Source organism: Lichenostomus cassidix, chromosome 13, assembly GCF_008360975.1.
Source record: "Lichenostomus cassidix isolate B80296 chromosome 13, HeHo_3.0, whole genome shotgun sequence".
NCBI lineage: Eukaryota > Metazoa > Chordata > Aves > Passeriformes > Meliphagidae > Lichenostomus > Lichenostomus cassidix.
In genome coordinates this window covers 18,486,293-18,498,491 of record NC_139494.1, presented here as the reverse complement: position 1 = coordinate 18,498,491, position 12,199 = coordinate 18,486,293, and the positions used below count along the sequence as shown (strand labels likewise).

Genomic DNA, 12,199 nt, shown 5'->3' with positions numbered 1-12,199 from the left:
ATGTATTTACCAACGTATTCGGTACTGTAAAAGTCCCCAAAGATAACTCATTAATGATGACAGCTTAAGTTGACTGGTGTGTGTTTTTTAAGGATTCTTTTCCCAAGCATTATTTTAAAGAGAATCAGTAACTGTCTCACACTGTTGCCCATGCACAGGACTTGCGCAGAAACCAGAAGAGGATAGCAGAGCTGAATGCCACAATACGGAAGCTGGAAGACAGGAACACGTTGCTTGTTGATGAACGAAACGAACTGGTATGTGAGCTTTTGCACTGGCAGACAGAGGAGGTTGAGAGCCATGGGGAAAGGCAAAGAGGGGGAGGATCCAAGGATGAAGCTGGTGATGAATATCCCTTGTTGATCCATCAGGCCCATCACTCAAGAGGCTCAGGAAGACTTCTTATCCTGGAATTAAATAATAATTTCATTGAAGTTACGTGCATATACAGTCACAGCAGAGGTCTAGGCAGCAAGGCTTGTAGGATTCTGTATGAATGCTTTTGTTCCCTCCTTGACCTTTTGAGCATACAACAGCGTATGGTGAGAATTACCTTGTAAATGAAATAATGTCTATAAGATCTGTAGTCCAGTATTTGACCAGGTTGAAAATAGTTAAGTACCAGGTCTAGGAAGAATTGGCAACGGTGAATTGATCACTTTTTCTGATACCTCTGTGTTGAATCAGGACTCTGGCTATTTAACCTGTTTATATTCCTACTTTTCTGCTTAAGGATAAGGGTGATGTGTTCAACTCTTAATGTTTTTTTTTATTCCTGAGCTAGAAATCTTAATGCACTCCTTTCATATCAGTTTAGCTGGCTTGAATGTTCTTTATGTCATAATCACAAAATAGATGTCAAGATTGCAAATTACAGTTATATTCACTTGTCTCTCATGAGAATTATTAATTGCTATTATTAATCCAGTTGAAGCGTGTCCGAGAAGCTGAGAAACAATGTAAACCTCTTCTGGAAAAGAACAAGTGCCTCACGAAGAGAAATGATGAACTTATGCAGTCTTTGCAGCGCATGGAAGATAAACTCAAAGCAGTCACTAAAGAAAATATAGAAATGGTTGGTACTGAAGAACAAAATGAGGATTACTGTATGATCTATGGGTGTGCTGGTGGCCACATCTGCATAGTGCATGATGTATATAAATAGAGACTATGTGTTGTATGCAATGTGTAATACTATTGCTTTGATAGGGCCATGGTTAGGTCTGTATTGTTATAGACGTACATACCATAACATTGTCTATTACGCATACATGGGCAACATATTTACATGAATGCATAATTGCAGTCTTTAATTCTAGCCTGAAACTTGGAATATTGAATTTCAATTGTTTAAAAAAGAAAAAGGAAAAAAAATGTTGTATAATTGAGGCACGTCCTACTATGCTATTTTTCATCTGGAACTCAAAAAGGAAGCTGTTAAGAGTGGTGTTTTTAGCCAGCATGATGTTCTTGCATCAGGTACGCGTTCTTTTAGAGGTGATGATGAGAAACTGAAGTTCTGGTATGGCACTAAATGCATGGAATCTTTCCATGAAACATACACATGGTAGATGGATATGGGAAAGGGAGAATGGTGCTGTTTAAATTTGGTTAGAGCTGTAGATTTCCCATGTCGGGTCTATATAAAGTGGGGTCAAAGCAGTTATGTCTGCATAGCCTTCAGATGGGACTGCCTTCAGTGAGCATCCGTGTCCTGTATTCTTACACATGCACTGATGTTGCTTTGGCATTAATGAAAAAGGAGGTGTATGTTCTGGGTTGCCAGATGTAAGCTGACAGGCTGAGACAACTTCCCCTGCTAATGGTGTTCATGGACCTTTCCCTGATTTGTAGGAGCCGCTGTCCTGAGGAGGCTAAGTGCCCTGCAATGGGAGCAGCTTTCCTGGTGATTAGGCTGAGATGATCAGATTCACTTTCTTGTCTCTTAGGAAAAAGACTTTAGTGTTACAAGGTTAATCCACTTTAAGACTCTGCAATTTACCTGTGCCTAGAAGGCAGATAAACTTACTGCAGGTGTCATGGCAGAGAATTATTCTGCCGCAGCTGCGGTAGTGCAGATCATGGTCCTTGGGGTCTTGCACAGCAAAGAGAAAGGACTTGAGAATCTGCATGCATTAGGCATCAGTGGGCAGCATATATGTTCTAAGTTAGCTCCCTGACATCTGCTCTTAACACTATGGATGCCCAAATAATGACAGTTAACTAGCTGTGGGTGGCTGAAGTAATTCTCACAGGTTGTAGCCATTTCTTTTCCCACATATGCTCAGGAGCATGCAGGGTATTGACTTGTGGTTAAAATAGATCTGTTACCACAGTTTTTGCCTTTCCTCCTTGTCTGACTAGATGCATGTCTTTCACATGTGTAAAGCATGTCCATTTCCTCAGTGTGTGTGGCCCTACATTGAATATCAGTAAAGACATGGCGTCAGGAGAGTAGATACTATTTGCCTACCCACTGGACAGGTTCAAGTCTATTAGCCAGATGTGGGGGCATCTTGATGCATGGCCAAGAAAGTGCTATGGTATGTGACCTTTAAGTGCTGTAAAGGCTGTATTGCCACATGGTAAATAAATAGAGCTTTGTTGTTCTGGTTGAAGAGCTCAGCCTTGCTGTGCTACTTTTATTGTTAAGAAGTGCTGATACAAATTAATAAAAAATGTTGTAGCTGAAGCATATTTAAAGGTCTGTACAGCTTAAATGAAAGATAATGTTTAGTTTTTAACTGAAAGGTGGTCTTTCAGTTGCTGAATCTTACTTTATCTATCTTTTCTTCTTACCACAGAGAGAAAAAATAACATCACATCCTCCTCTAAAGAAATTAAGATCTCTCAATGACCTGGATCAGGCTAATGAGGAACAAGAAACTGAATTTTTAAAGCTTCAGGTCATAGAACAGCAGAACATAATTGATGAGTTAACAAGGGTATGTCCAGAGCACCAGGAAACTAGGAATGATTGCTGTGTACAGTTCACCACTGGCAGTATTTCTTATAATAACTAGAGGTCTGAGTATTAAAACCTTACCTACTTTTAATATCTGCAGATATTTAGATGTATGTGTGCATGTCTGCAGTTTATCTGAATTTCTAGTGCAGTATCAGCCCCTACAACTCAAAGCATAACATTGTGAATTGAGCTCCAGAAAGGAATGGTGACTAAGAATTGTGGAACTTGGGAAGGTACCAACATGTTCACAAGGCAGGGCTGTGCCAAGGTGTTATACCGATATAACTAAGTCATGCTTAGGAAGTTTCCTTAACAAGTGGCTGGCCCACAGTGTCATGTCATGTGCTGGAAAAGCATGTACAGCTCTACAGTGAGTTTCCAGTTTTCTGTCATTTAATGCTGACAGCTCCTTTGTCAGCTGACTTTGCATTATGATATTGAGGAGAAGGAGAAAGGCTCCAAAACAAGCTGTTGTCTCATCTGAAACATCATTGCTAGGAGTGGTGAGAGCAACACTCCCATCATTTAATGACTTTGAAACAGAGGCAAAATCTCATCGTCAGGGAAGGCAGACAGCCCCTCATACAATGCCCAAACCAGTCTCGTGCACCAGGCCTCCCAGTGATTTTAGAGGGCAGTCCATCAGCTCCTGTTGTTTGACAGCTGCTCAAGGCAACTGCACAAGGGCTTTTTTCAGGTGATTTTCAGCTGACACACATACAGATTTGGATATGAATCCTCCCTCCTACCTGGAATCCGATTCCTGTTTGAAAATATGGAGAGAGTCACTGGAACTTCTATTATTTATTTCCTTTGCAGCTGTAGATTTGGCCCTCTACAGCTGCAAAGAAGAGAAGAGAGAGTAACTTTTTAATCTTATTTTCCAGGACAGGGAGAAACTCATTCGTCGCAGAAAGCATAAAAGGAGCTCAAAGCCAATTAAGGTAAGATGAAAAATTGTTTTCTGTTTATAAAGTTCAAGTAGGCTCTGCAGGAAAATGCACTTTAGCAATCTGATTAAAGAGAGCTCTGTGGATTGTAACAATCTGCTTTAGTGATCAGGTTTATAAATTCCTTAGTTACTTTAGGAGAGCTTTTTAAATCCACTTTGAAATTCAATTAGGGGTGCAGAGCTATTTTATATTCAGCAAAATGGGGCTCTGCCCCCCCCCTTCCCCATCCAAAATAGTAATAATTGTCCTTCCATTTGGTTTCTATAAATATTGGTCTCAGGGTATGTTATCTGTTATGCTGAGAGATATTTACATTTCCAGAGACTTTCCCATCTATTTTCTGCTATCTATTTTTCACTGCACATATGGGCTAAAGCCAAATCCTTGTGCATCTCTATTCTTCAAGTGGAAAGCCTGAGATACTGTGTCATTCTTTCCTGCTCACTTCCACATGCCTTTGACTAACTTTTGAATCACCTTCGATTGTGTTAAGTCCAAAACTGGTATAATTTACAACAATTTTGGAGCTGAGTACTTAGTAGTGGTTCACATAGCTTCTTTATCAGCTAGATGTGAAGCATGACTTCGCAACATTCATGTCCCACCTCCAAAAAGTGGAAATACCAGTTGCTTGGTTGCTCTTGGTCCTCCAAGGACATCAGCCATGTTCTGTGAAAGTAATGCAAAACTGTCTATACACTGAGAATTTCAGACCAGTAATCCTTGCTGTGTCATCACATTGTTTCTGTGTGGGTTATGAAGCAGTACACAGCAGACACAACTGGAAGACAAAGACCAAATAGTATTTTCATCAGTAAATTTTATTTCTAAGCCAGAGATTATAACATCAGAGAATGTGTCAATTGTCTTCACTTGACAACACAATGAGCAAAAATTATAATATATGTAAAAGCTAATTGGCATCTCTGGTAGATGTGTTTTGTGTGATTCAAACTCCAGGTTTGTCTCCATGTTGATAGGGGTCTTCTGAAGAGCTTTGCAGTTAACAAACAATTTGCCTGCCTTCCTGCAAGGGCAGAGGCTTCTCCTTCAGCATGTTACTGCTCACATTGTTTTCCACTTAGACAAATCCTCAGAAAAATTAATCAACAAACTTCCTCTCCACCATCACAAGGCCTGGTCTCCAATGGGTTTCCTTTGAGTTTGTTTGAAGAGGGTAATTACAGGGGTAGCCCACTGCTTGTTTTTCACGGCTTGTCTTTTAAGTAACTAGCAACTCCCCCCTTTGCTCCTCTCCAAGACTCATGCTACGAGTTTTCATCAGGGGTCAGAAATCATGTTTTTCCTTCTATAGAGACATGTGGTGGATACAGTTTTTGGGTATGATGATGATTCCATGGACTCTGAAACATCCTCTGTGGCCTCATACAGAACAGACAGGACACCAGCAACCCCAGATGATGATCTGGATGAGGTAAGATCTGAGACTTTCTACAGACAAGTACAAGTTTTCAGCAGACTATGACTTTCAAAACAAGTGGTCAGGCTCTCAAGAACACTTTGGTTTTTATAGTACATACTATACATATAGTACATACATGAGTGATAAGTACTTCTTAAGTCGAACCTTAATTTTGGTTACTCATGTACTAAAATGCTGAGAATTTCTTCCACAATCTAGTCTGTACAGTCTACAGCTATGATTACACTGCAATTTGAGGTGGTATTTTCTCCTTTCCCCTTTTAAGGAAACAAACCTATCACATTTCTTTTAGCTTAAAGATATACCAAAGGGTTATAGTGAGTGGGATGACATCATACTGGTGACCTGTTACTAGTGGGGTTTTGCAGGGCTCCGTCTTAGGCCCTGTGCACTTCAATAACATCATAAATTACTTGGACGCAGGACTGGAAGGGATACTGAGCAAGTTCTCAGACAATCCAAAACAGGGAGGAGCTGTTGATTCCCTTGAAGGCAGGGAGCCCTGCAGAGAGACCTTGACAAATCAGAGGGCTGGGTCATCGCCAACCAGATGAAGTTCAACAAGGGAAAACTGCCAGATTCTGCTCCTGGGATGGAGCATCATGGATCCACAGACTGACAGGGGAATGAGATGCTGGAAGGCACATGGAAAGGGACCAGGGGTTCCTTTCCAGAAAGTTGAATATGAGTCAGCAGTGCCCTGGAAGCCACGGACCCACCCATGTCCTGGGGAGCATCAGGCCCAGCATCACCAGCCAGTCGAAGTGGTTGTTGCACTGTGCTCTGCACTGGGGTGGCCTCACCTTGAATATTGTGTGCAGCTTTGGGTGCCACAATATAAGAAAAGTATTAAATTATTATAGAGTGTTCAAAGGAGGGCAGCAAAGATGGTGAAGGGCTTTGAGGGGAAGCCTTATGAGGAGTGACTGAGGTCACTTGGTCTGTTTAGCCTGGAGAAGAGGAGATTGAGGTAAGACCTCATTGCAGTCTATAACTTCCTTATGAGGGAAAGAGGAGGGGCAGACACTGATATCTGTGGTGACCAGTGACGAGACCCGAGGAAATGGCCTGAAGTTGTGTCGGGAGTTTTAGACTGGATATAAGAAAAAAGGTTCTTCACCCAAAGAGTGTTTGGGCACTGGAATGGTCTCCCCAGGGAAGAGGTTACAGCACCAAGCCTGACAGAGTTCAAGAAGTATTCAGACAACACTCTCAGTGATTCTTGGGGATTGTGCTTTGCAGGGCCAGAAATTGGACTCAGGGGTCCTTGTGGGTTCCTTACAACTCAGCTGATTCAGTGATACAAATGTTGTATAATTTCCCCATTTTTAAAATTTCATATCACAGCAAGCTCAGTGTGATCCAGAAAGCTGTTTGAACCAAGGCCTGAAAACTGACTACTGTGCCTAGCAAATCATGTTTGCACTCTTTGCTTTGACAGTGCTTTGCTCTCCATGGCTTAGACATGTCCCTTCTTATTCTTCAGGGTTTAGCAGCAGAAGAGTCAGAGCTACGGTTTCGACAGCTGACAAAGGAGTACCAGGCCCTGCAGAGAGCGTATGCACTGCTGCAGGAACAAACAGGAGGGGTCATAGATGCTGAAAGAGAAGCCAGGGTCAGTATTTGTTTGAGAGTAACAGTATTTCATTGCTTTCAGGACATTCAACCCCCTCAAAGGGATATACAAGAGAACGAGCTACATACAGTATCCATAACACTGAGAAATGTCCACTCATTTGCTGAGTACATTTTTAAAGAGAGTGACAATTAAGAATGGACATAATCTCTCAGTTTACAAGAAGCTGTCCTCCACCTGAACCTGAAAACTCTGCAGTTAGGTAGGCATGCCAAAGCAGACAACTCAGCAGCCTGACACAGAATCACAAGGGTTTTCTCATCATTTGTCTAGGTGTGATGGGGTTAGGTTTTAAAGGTAAATGAAGGCCTGTGGGTTTTCACAAAGGCACACATTGCACCAACTTTAGGAGCACCTGAATGTTTCTAACAGAGAAATGCAAATTGCATTCAAATTTTAATGTGACACAGGCTAAAAATGTTGTCCGTCTAATAAAATTCTAGAATCATTCAGGCTGGAAAGCACCTCAGCCAGTCTCCAGCCCAAATTCCTGCACAAAGCAGTCAGCTGTGAGATCATATCAGTTTGTTTAGTACTTTGTTGAGTCAGCTCTTGAAGACTCCCCTGGCAGTTAAAATTTCCTCTTCTCACTATCTTTTGCCACTCCCATCTGTTAAGCACTTTTTTTTTAAATTCAGGGATTGCCCCTTACTAGGGTCTTTGAGTAGAGAGGGGTAGCACAAAACATCACTGAGTCAGAATCTTTCTAATGGTTGCTCACTCAGTGGAACTGACAGCATGAAGCCAGGCTCTGTGGGTTTTGGTTTCCTTTTGATACCAGTCACATTGCTGGTTTTGTTACTCTCTAATGCGGTGCCTGACTTCAACAGGCTCAGGAGCAACTTCAAGCTGAAGTCCAGAGGTATAAAGCCAAAATAGAAGACCTGGAGAAAACTTTGGCTCAGAAAGGGCAGGTAAGTTATACTTGTGTGGTTTTTTCCTCCTATTTTGTATCTTACCTTCTCTGCTTACAAAATACCTAGCACAATTTTAGTATAAACTTCAATGAGATGTAATGTTGCCAGTCAGTAAACAGGCAAATCTAGCAAGTTCAGAAGTCTTGCTACAGCTTGGTAAACTGTAGTTCTGTAAAAGACAGCTTGTTCCTGTAGGATTTTAAAGCCTGAATATTGTGGCTCAAATTTTCAATAAATGTGTCCAGCCTCATGGAATTTGATTGTTCTGTAACAGTACTGCTTCATCCAATAGGACTCACACTGGGTGGAAGACAAGCAGCTTTTCATTAAGAGGAACCAAGAGCTTTTAGACAAGGTATGTTCAAAAGATTTGCACGTTCACTCTGAAGGGTTATCTAGGTCCTGTGAGACATCTCTAGGGTTTAGATTTTGCACAGCCTAGGCTACCTCAACTACTACTCAGCAGATACTTACTGTTTATTGTAACAGTCACACAGACCATGATTTTACATATTTCTGTTAGATAGAGAAACTGGAAGCAGAAAATAACCGTCTGCAACAGGAGCTGCAGGATGCCCGAGACCAGAACGAGCTGCTGGAGTTCCGCAACCTTGAGCTGGAGGTGATGGATGTGCTTCTTACAGTAGACCTGGTAGAAAATTAAATGAGTGCACTTGCACTGGACACCAGCTTTAATCAAAGGTTTTCACAAGTGTTGTAGCAATAAAACAAAGTAACAAATCAGGCCCAGAATGTTTAATTTTGAGCTGAAGTATGTCCGTTCTAATACCCTGGAAATAGTAAGTTCCATACCCAACTGGTTCACCTCAAGCTGAACCAGGTGGCAAGTGTGCACAGGTAGGCTTGGCTGATTAACATGAGTGTGGCTCTTAGTTACCACACCTGTGGGCAGGATTTTTTTCATACTTGGAGAAGCCTGTCTGCCCATGTGCAAATGCTGTTCCTTCTTTTGCGGGTTCTGAACACATTTGCTGTTGAGCAGCTCTTGCATGACCTGCAGTGTGTACAAAAAGGCTCTCAGGTGACACGGGACATAGATGCAGGAGCTCCAGAAGCCTCTGGGGGACCTCAAGCTTCCTCTTCCCAGACTACCTCTAATTACAGACTTTGGAGCGCCAGCTAACCAAAACTTCACCTGCTCTTTTACCCGGTATAAGCTGGTTTATTTTTCACATGTTCTTTTCAGTTGCTGTCCAAGGCCAAATACATTTGCCACACAGAGCCTTTCCTGGGTCTCATAATTTAGTGTTGTGTCAGATTTGCCTCTTATTTATTGAACTGTCCCACAGTTTTACCTGACAGCTGTGTTTCCATGTGGTAGGAAGCTGAACTGATCAAGTGAATTACATATTCATAAACCAAAAATGTGTGTGAAAGTAAAGTTTTATCTTGACTTCTGTGCTTGCCTGAGTACATGAAAGGAATGAGAAGTAGTGTCTTCAAATTTTTGGTTTTGTCTCTGGTTCTTTAAAACTGGACAAATATTTGTAAATTTTAGGCAATAAAGGTGTATAAATAGCTGAGTTGATGGGTTTTTTTGAACACATTGTTTTGCACAGATGTCAGAACGTACAGCATACCAGCATGAGGAAAATGTGTAATCCAAGTCTCCCAACAGTCTAAAGTCAAACAAGTGTTTCTAAAGGGAGTATTTACAACAATATATAATTGTTCAACACTTCATAAAGCAAATCACTTGAATCTTAGCTGGGTGATAGCCTTTCCACAGACAATTTGCAAATTGACATAATTTATCAAATAATCTGTTTTGAACAGTTACCTTGGGTTTAGGATCTTGTCCCATTTGGCTCACTTTTTCAGACTAAGTCTAGATGTTTATTTTCTTGACTTGTAAAATGAAGAGCTTGGCTTTGCAAAGCATGATATAAACAGCAGCTATGGCATTTTCTGTGTATATCTCCTTTATTCTAATACATTCTCTAGCATCTTTTCAATTTATTTGCAGGAAAGAGAGAGGCGGTCCCCACCATTTAATCTCCAGATTCACCCATTCTCAGATGGTGTGAGTGCTCTACAGATCTACTGCATGAAGGAAGGGGTTAAGGTAGGTCAGTTTTCTAAGGCAGTGCTTCTCCCTACAGGAGTGATCGGTGCTGCCCATATAACCCAGTAATAATAACTCCTCTAAACTTCAGCCTAATGTAAGAGTGTAGTGGCCGACACAGTTCAGTTATACTCAAAATTATCGCCCGAATGGTAAAATCTGGTTCAAAGGCAACTGAAAGCAATGTGTGATGCATTTCCATAGGATAAAACAAAATGGCTGATTTCTATATGGTTCATAGGCTAGGTGGATATTGTAGCCATGATAAAAGATGCATGCTATGCCTTTACCTTATTCTCTCTTTGTAGGATGTCAGCATCCCAGACCTCATAAAGCAGTTAGACATCCTAGGTGATAATGGGGTAAGTTGAAATGGGAGATATTTTCTCTTTACAAGCTGCATTTTGTACAGTACAGTAAGTGATATATATAATTATGACTGTTTATACTTGTTAAATTATGCATCTTTTACATCTGGTTTAGCAGACTGGGAAAAATGTCCAGTCTGATATTTAGAACTGGGCCCGACTACACCCCATTCACTCAGGAAAACACGTGAATTAGTTTGGCACTCTTCGTCAGGATTAGGATTCCTTCAAACAGTTTCATAAATAGGAAAAAATTACCAGATTTCCTGTGGCTTTCTAAGAGGGCATAGCTGCCCACATAGAAGAGAGCATGTATCTCTTGCCAACATTAGATTTGTCTTTAAAATGGTTATAAGAAATAAAAACAAAGGATCATTATTGTCTGTTCATGTGCTAATGTAAATCAGCACTATTTTTACGAAGGCTTTGATAGAAATTCAGCTTTGTAAAACTATCATGAAGACAAACAAATGGGTCTAATTTTAGTTTACATTTCTCTTAGGATGTAATGGAGTGAAGACATACAGTTAGTCCATATCACGTAGAAAGGCAAAAGTAGTGGTCTTCTAAATATGTTAACAGACTCTAAATGCTTCAGTGGAAACAGAATACTCAATACTACAGGGATCCTCTGAAAACTGTGGACCTGGTCTGCAGACTGGATTGTCTTTATTTATGCAATAAAGTACTGCCAATTTTCTTCTTTTCTCTCTTTCTCTTCACAGAATTTAAGGAATGAAGAACAAGTGGCCATAATTCAGGCTTCCACAGTATTGTCCTTGGCTGAAAAGGTAAATTTTGTGCTTGCTTTTCTCATTCATTATCTAAAGCCTCATCTAACACATTTTCTGTCTTGTTGTTGTCATCAATATTGTTAAACTTCCTAGTGTTGGAAGTGATTCCTCACATAAAGTGAACTGTGCCAGCACAGTCCCAAACACTTTGCTAAAGCCGCAAAAGTACCAAACTGAGCTGGCCCAAGCTGTGAAGTAGAAACAACTACAAATGCAAAAATAATACAAACCAGAACTTGAAATTGAAAACAGTGAGAAATCATCAGAAATTTAAGCCTTAATAAGATAAAGTTTGGGATTTATAGTTCTGATTTCTAAAGCTTCCAAATGTATCTGTATGCCAAAATTTCACTGAAAGTATGTGTCTACATTCCTTGTTTCAAAAATTAACAAGAAGGTGGGAGTTGGTTAAAATTGCTTTCTGAGGCTCAAATGCAGCACACAGTTTTTTCAACATGACAGCTTCCAAGGACTCTGCTCAACAATGCCTCCTCTGCAAACAGAATTGCCGTATAGCCAGCTAAGCTATTTTTGAGATGCTATAGCCCCATTGTGGGCTTTTATCCATGGGATGAAATGGGTTCCTTGTCAATCCAAGAGCATGTGCTTTTCCAGCTTCCAGCAACCCAGCGATGGTAATCCTCTTGCTGCTTCCCTGCCAAATGCTCCCTGCAGACATCATGGCTGCATCTGTCACAGACAGCTTAAGATGAGCCCAGCACTAGCAATAGGCTGCTATAAACAGACTAGCAAGATGCTGTAGGTATCCCACTTGCCACTGCTTGTGTGCTAGAAAACACAGCAGGTTACAGCTCTCATTGTCCTCCCCCCAGTGGATCCAGCAGATTGAGGGAGCTGAAGCTGCTCTGCATCAGAAAATGATGGAACTGGAAAGTGATATGGTAAGAAAACTTTCCTTATTACATATTTTAGGGACACTGATTGTGTCACACTTACTTGATGTACCAAAAGATAACTAGGAAAGTTTATTTTAAAATTAACTACGCAGCCTTTCTCTGATTATTGGTGAATC

General features: G+C 40.9%; 1 protein-coding gene across 3 annotated transcripts in view; it reads left to right on the top strand.

The window, feature by feature from the left end:
• Window positions 1-12,199, top strand: part of JAKMIP2 (janus kinase and microtubule interacting protein 2) — a 42,412-nt gene that overhangs the window by 17,288 nt on the left and 12,925 nt on the right. For all 3 annotated transcript variants that reach the window (XR_014854982.1, XM_085074129.1, XM_085074130.1), the window contains exons 5-17: window positions 159-257; window positions 929-1,075; window positions 2,805-2,945; window positions 3,856-3,912; window positions 5,237-5,356; window positions 6,852-6,980; window positions 7,832-7,915; window positions 8,211-8,273; window positions 8,442-8,540; window positions 9,906-10,004; window positions 10,313-10,366; window positions 11,098-11,163; window positions 12,000-12,068. Coding sequence is in view for 2 of the 3 variants with exons in the window: in XM_085074129.1 (XP_084930255.1) it covers window positions 159-257; window positions 929-1,075; window positions 2,805-2,945; window positions 3,856-3,912; window positions 5,237-5,356; window positions 6,852-6,980; window positions 7,832-7,915; window positions 8,211-8,273; window positions 8,442-8,540; window positions 9,906-10,004; window positions 10,313-10,366; window positions 11,098-11,163; window positions 12,000-12,068 (1,227 nt within the window). In the remaining variant the exon portion in view is untranslated. The remainder of the gene's footprint in view (window positions 1-158; window positions 258-928; window positions 1,076-2,804; window positions 2,946-3,855; window positions 3,913-5,236; window positions 5,357-6,851; window positions 6,981-7,831; window positions 7,916-8,210; window positions 8,274-8,441; window positions 8,541-9,905; window positions 10,005-10,312; window positions 10,367-11,097; window positions 11,164-11,999; window positions 12,069-12,199) is intronic.